General features: G+C 34.1%; 1 protein-coding gene across 1 annotated transcript in view; it reads left to right on the top strand.

Moving 5' to 3' along the window:
• KRIT1 (KRIT1, ankyrin repeat containing) overlaps positions 1 to 5,929 on the top strand; it is a 37,902-nt gene extending 31,973 nt beyond the window's left edge. Inside the window, exons 14-17 of the mRNA XM_012812640.2 lie at positions 351 to 438; positions 913 to 1,119; positions 4,996 to 5,112; positions 5,787 to 5,929. Of these exons, the coding sequence (XP_012668094.1) occupies positions 351 to 438; positions 913 to 1,119; positions 4,996 to 5,112; positions 5,787 to 5,855 (481 nt within the window). The 3' untranslated portion in view covers positions 5,856 to 5,929. The remainder of the gene's footprint in view (positions 1 to 350; positions 439 to 912; positions 1,120 to 4,995; positions 5,113 to 5,786) is intronic.
• The last annotated feature ends 608 nt before the right edge of the window (positions 5,930 to 6,537 follow it).

The following is a 6,537-nucleotide window of genomic DNA, read 5'->3' as shown; positions in this document are numbered from 1 at the left end:
AAAAAAAAAAAAAAAAAAAACTAGTTTCATGTTCAGTCTTTTAGAGAAAACACAGAGATTTTATTTATTTATTTTTAACACAGATTTTAGCACATCGATAATTTGCTTATTCATAGTTTTCAATTTGCTGAAATATTTTCTGGTATTGAAAGAAGAAACATTTCTCTAAATTGATAATGTTAAGATTGTGGCTTTTTCCTAAAAATTTTTAGAATTCTCTGATATTTGACAGCATAGTAGTTTTCAGTTTACGTTACATAAAGCCATATATGACAGAATGATTATTGTACTTTAGCTATTAAAGATGATTTATTTAAAGGATGTTGGCATGTGTGCATGTGTGCTTACAGTGAAGAAAATCTAAAATCCATTGTACCTATTACCAAACTGAAAAGTAAGGCTCCTCACTGGACAAATCGAATACTTCATGAATACAAGGTAAGCTATATAATAGAAATGAACAGATATTTTAGAGCCTAGTTGAAATTTTGTTAAGTGTTATTAATATTTTAAATATAGGTACATTAAATTTGTAGTCATGAAATTAAAAATGGATCTTCTTGGTCACAATGTCTGAAATTGAAAGTAGTAAGATATTTTTACTGAATACCTTCTGTATGCTGAGTACCTTCTGTGAGCTGAATGCTGTGATAAGGGCTAAAGATCATTTGACATAAGATACTGTCCCTACCCAAAGGCACTTAAAACCTAATAGAATAGACAATATTTTTAAATTTTGATTTTTTTAAATATTCAAGAGAAAATGTTCTCTTGATACAATGTGCCATAATTTTATTCTTCGGTGGGGGCAGCCTTGATTTTGGAAACTGTTTAATATACCCATGTGGACTATCAAAGATATGTTCTCTTTATACATCTCTTTTATTTTTATTTTACTGTATTTGTTTTTAGAATCTTAGTACAAGTGAGGGAATCAGTAAAGAAATGCATCACCTTCAGCGCATGTTCTTACAGAATTGTTGGGAAATTCCTACATATGGAGCAGCATTTTTCACAGGACAGATATTTACGAAGGCAAGCCCCAGCAATCATAAAGTCATCCCTGTGTATGTAGGAGTGAATATAAAAGGACTTCATCTCCTCAACATGGAAACTAAGGTACATTTTCAGCTATTTTTGACCGTTCATACTGTATACTATCTAAAGGAACAATGCCAGCCTACAGGAAGAATCTAGAAGTAGCATATATAGAAAACTGTTCGTTACAATTTCATTCTTCAGAGATGAGGGGGAAATCTAAGTGACTATTAGTAAGGGATTACCATATTACATTTCTATTTTGGAGTACCCTTTAGCCGTGCAGAAGGTAAAGAATATTTTTGTGCAGCATGTTCTCCCAGGTATATTTAATGAAAAAGCAAAGTGCTGAAACATAATGCAGTGTGCTATCATTTGTATAAAAATAGGAGGAAGTAAAGTTTATCTTTACATAAAGACATGTTACTTCTCAATGGATAAAATACTAGAAGCCTCCCAATCTTTTCTTTTTTAAGTTTCTATTTCATTTAGTTCTGGTCTGGTTTTTATTTCTTTTCTTCTCACTTAGGGTTTGGCTTGTTCTTGCTTTTCTAGTTCCTTGAGGTACATTATTAAACTGTTCATTTCAAATCTTTCTGGGTTTTTTGATGTAGAAATTTGTTGTTGTAAACTTCCCTGTTAGCATTGCTTTTGCTATACCCCATAAATTTTTTTGTGTTGTGTTTTTATTTTCATTTGTTTCAAGAAATGTTTTTATTTCTTTTTTAATTTCTTCATTGACCCAATGATTATTCAGAACACATCATTTGTTATTACTAACTTGGGCTCATCTTTATATATCAACATATTTTACTAAGCTGTTAGATATACCTGTGGATGGAGATAGAGAATACCTAGGGATAAGGAACAGAATAGTGTCTGTCTGATTTCAGTAATTGACCTGAAGCTTGATTCCTAAACTCTATATAGGCAGCTTACTTTTGCTCATTTCCTTACTATTTCTGTTAGAACTATTTTCTTCACACAAAAAATGATGTAATGTATACATGTATTGATTTGCTGATTATTAGTTTGTAACAACTTTCTATTTCTGTTGTACTTTTTGCTAAAGGAAATGAAGGAGAAATGCCCCACCCATTTCAAGAAATTTTTTCATTCTTTTTTCAGGTCATGTTATACCAACATCTACAAATCCTTTTTCTTTTTTTTTTTTTTTTTTTTTTTGAGGCGGAGCCTCAAGCTATCCCCCTGGGTAGAGTGCCATGGCATCACGCTCACAACAACCTCCAACTCCTGGGCTCAAGCAAGTCTCCTGCCTCAGCCTCCCAAGTAGCTGGGACTACAGGCGCCCGCCACGACGCCTGGCCATTTTTTGGTTGCAGCCATCATTGTTGTTTGGCGGGCCCGGGCTGGGGATTCGAACCCGCCACCTTAGGTGTATGTGGCTGGTGCCTTAGCTGCTTGAGCCACAGGCGCCAAGCCTACAAATCCTTTTTCAAAGAACTGGATGGTGATGCTGTGGATGTAATATGATACCATTTCTCAAAGCTGTATTTTGTTTGACTTATAATAGCATTGCAAATTTAGACAACAATACAAAGTTTTATATAGTAGTCAAATGATGGCAATATCTTTATAACATCTCATATTATGAATAATGTTCTGATCAAGAGTTGAGTAAGGGAGATAGCAGAAGCAGACAGAAGGATGTTAGTAATATTATTGAACAGTCTGCTCTTTCAAGATAAGAGGTTCAATTTCTAGAGCTATAAATAAAAATGCTATCCCTGGGTATATAAAAGATGATTGAACCTGAGGGTAAACATTTTCTGCCCATGCAGTCATTACCTTGTGCCCTATAAGCCACTGATAAATTTGTGGCACCTTTGAAAACTAAGCTGATTACATATTCCAGCTATCAAATGCGGGAATAAGCAGCTTGGTTGCCTTAGATTCACCAAGATCTACCTGGATTGCATTTGGCAAGCTTTCCTAAAATGGAGTAAACACATTCACCTGCAAAAATACCTCATTTACCTTTTAACTCTAAATGAGATATATTACCCTCACAACAAATTCTCAAGAAAAGCCATAGGATATAGCTGTGTTTTTTTGTTATCAATTCCTTTTACTTTCTAGATCTATTTCTCTTTGAAATAATCAGAGTTGTTCATCCGAAAACATAGCTAGCCAGTTATATATGCTTGTCAGAGACTTTTCTGTTCTGCTTACATAAAACATAAACACTATGGGTAGATGAAGGCATGGTGTTGCAACTTGACATTTTACTACAGGGAGTGTGTTGCAGTGTTCACAACTGAATTGTACTTGTTGTTATGTCTTTGACCGTAAAGGTACACACTCAGGCAATAGATTATCCTTTGCTGAGGTTGGTTTATATTAACCATAATGTCCTTCTGAAGTGAAACTGGGTTGTTTAAATACCCATGTATACCATTCTATATGACCACTTGTCAACATCACTATTTCATCTGTCTCCTGGTCACCTGTGTGCTACTTCTGATTCTGTGAGTTTTCCTTTTCTGCCCTCAACTATCCGTCTCAACTATTTCTCTTGTGATTTTTTACTTCCCTCATTAAGTATCTTGACCATTGTAAGTTTTACCTTCTAATGAGAGTTGCTTTTTCCTTCAAGAGCAAAGTGATTATTTAAAACCACCACGTGGATGTGGACTCTTTGGCTCTTTCTTTCCATTCATCTGTTTTCTTTGTGTTTGTCAAGAATTCCTTCCTCATTGCATATTGTTATTTAACAACTGAACTTTTACCTGTGGGCTCAGTACTTCTGTTGGAAATCTGACCTCCATATGATTGAGGAGTTCCTATACTACAGTTATATATTTTTTATATATCAAACTGTTTTGAGGCCTTATTAATAGATTATTTTCTGGCTTTTAACAAAAGAAATTTCAAGTGACTGATCCCCAGAATAGGCAGTTTAAGGTATCTTGACTCAATGTTTTAGTCTATACCTTGGTAAGTAATTTAGCATCTCCTGTATCCTGTGTATTAAGTTGTATGTAGTTTTGTATAATATGAATGTAGATAGCTGATTTTTAAATAATATGTTATTAGTTTTCGATTATACATAATGTACACTCATGTAAATAGATTATAGTCTTTCATTTACATAACCTCACTTTCTTGTTTGTTTTTTTTGAGACAAGAGTTTCACTTTGTCACCCTCAGTAGAGTGCGGAGGCATCACAGCTCACAGCAACCTCCAACTCCTGGGCTTAGGCGATTCTCTTGCCTCAGCCTCCCAAGTAGCTGGGACTATAAGCGCCTGCCACAATGTCCAGCTATTTTTTGTTGCTGTTGCAGTTTGGCCAGGGCTTCATTCAAAAACTGCCACCCTTGCTATATGGGGCCCGTGCCCTACCCACTAAGCCATAGGCACTGCCCTCTCTAATATTTCTTTTTAAATAGTTCTGTTAATTTTATAAATGGTAATTATTAATTTTTGAAGTTATATTTATTTTTATAATAAATATATCAGTGTGTATATTTTCAGTGGAATGAATTGTTTAAAAATCAGCAGGTTGCCCCTATTGCATAACTTGCAGATCTGAAAGTACTATATAAGTGTTTAAAAGAAAGATATTGACTATTCAGACAAGATCATAGGAGACAAGAAATAAAAAAGAAGAAAGGTACTAAGTTAAACAGATAGTTTTTAGTATGTAGAAAGTAAAACACTGTGGTACATTGCAATTTCCTAAAAGTCACTGATACAATAAGTATGTTTAAAAATTTTTGTCAATCTTATATGAGGAATATCATTGCTCAAGACAGTCTTCTGACAGTCTGCTGATCCTATGTGGTTCTGCCAGGCTGTATGAGGCTGGTGTACACACTTTGAATACACTTTATTATAACATTTAAAACAATTATATTTAGATCTGAGTAGATAATAGGAAATAGGTGGTATTTTTAATACATACTTAAATATAACAATTTCTTATTGTGTTGCAGGCTTTACTCATCAGTCTTAAGTATGGTTGCTTTATGTGGCAATTAGGAGATGCTGATACTTGTTTTCAGATCCATAGTATGGAAAATAAAATGAGCTTTATAGTACATACAAAACAGGTAAATATCTATTATTTTGTATTTCTAATTTGAACTATTATGTTAGTTATTTCTTTTCTTAAAAGTGACATAATTGGGCAGTGGGTAGGGTGCCAGCCACATACACCAAGGCTGGTGGGTTTGAACCTGGCCCAGGCCAGCTAAAACAGTAATGACAACTACAAAAAAAAAAAAAAATAGCCAGGCATTGTGGCAGGCACCTATAGTCCCAGTTACTTGGGAGGCTGAGACAGGAAAGTCACTTGAGCCCAAGAATTTGAGGTTGCTGTGAGCTGTGACTCCACAGCACTCTACCCACTGCAACAGCTAGAGACTGTTTTAAAAAAAGTGGGGGGGGGAGAGACATAATCCATTTAACTTTAAGGAAAGTCTCTAATATTATATGAAATTAAAATATTTAAGATAAAGGAAAAAGGCAGGTCTTGCCTAAGCAAGGAAAATCAGAAATTTATCTACATAGTTGATTTTAGTTTTATAATAATTAAATACTTGTGCCCTTTATTTTAATTCTGATGAATAGTCCCTGTCTCTCCTTTGAAGGTAGTAATTCTTCCTTCTTCTTGACCTGTGTAAGCCCCTAGTTATTTATATCCAGCAGGTTGCCATATATGCCCTTTAAACATTCTTATGTATTTCATTTTATATTTATTATTGACTTGTATTTTACTTTGTAGGCTGGTCTTGTGGTGAAACTGTTAATGAAGCTAAATGGACAGTTAATGCCCACTGAAAGAAATTCATGAAAGGAAAGTAGCTGATACTCAAGCACCACATTTTCTAATGCAGTTTTTTCCATGAAAGATTTCTTAAAATATTACTTTAACAAGACATTTAGTCTCTTGTAATATATACATATACTTTTACATTGTACAGAATCTGTACTTATGTTTGGTGTGTAATATGCCGATTAGTTTTATATAATATCCTCATAAGCTATTCTAATTTTTGAGAGAAACACAAAAAATTATAGATTGATAGTGCATATAATAATATTAGAAAAATACTAAGCTTTATAAATAGTTATTTTTGGTAAATGGCAAAGAATTTGGAGTGGAATGTGATGAGATTAAAATGTAGCCTTGGTATAATTGTGTGTGTTATTTCTAAAAATATTGAAGTCAACATGATTTGAATAACAAAAATGTATTTTCTACTTGAACCAAATAACTCTTATTTAAAACCATTTTCTGTAATCTATAAACATATCTCAACTTGTTTTTAAAAGTCTTAGTTAAAATGTATATCTTATACAGGGTAATCTTTCTCATAGTGTAGTTCTTGAGCCCCTTATATCCTAATTCCCTAGGTGCCTCTTAAAAATGAGAGCAGAGGCTCAGCGCCTATAGCTCAACCGGCTAAGGCGCCAGCCACGTACACCTAAGGTGGCGGGTTCGAATCCCCAGCCCGGACCCGCCAAAACAACAA

The sequence above is a fragment of the Otolemur garnettii genome, unplaced genomic scaffold (genome assembly GCF_000181295.1).
Source record: "Otolemur garnettii isolate 467f Iridium unplaced genomic scaffold, OtoGar3 scaffold00005, whole genome shotgun sequence".
In the NCBI taxonomy this organism is placed as follows: Eukaryota; Metazoa; Chordata; class Mammalia; order Primates; family Galagidae; genus Otolemur; species Otolemur garnettii.
The sequence above is the reverse complement of the archived record's forward strand: the minus strand, read 5'-3'. Positions and strand labels throughout refer to the sequence as shown.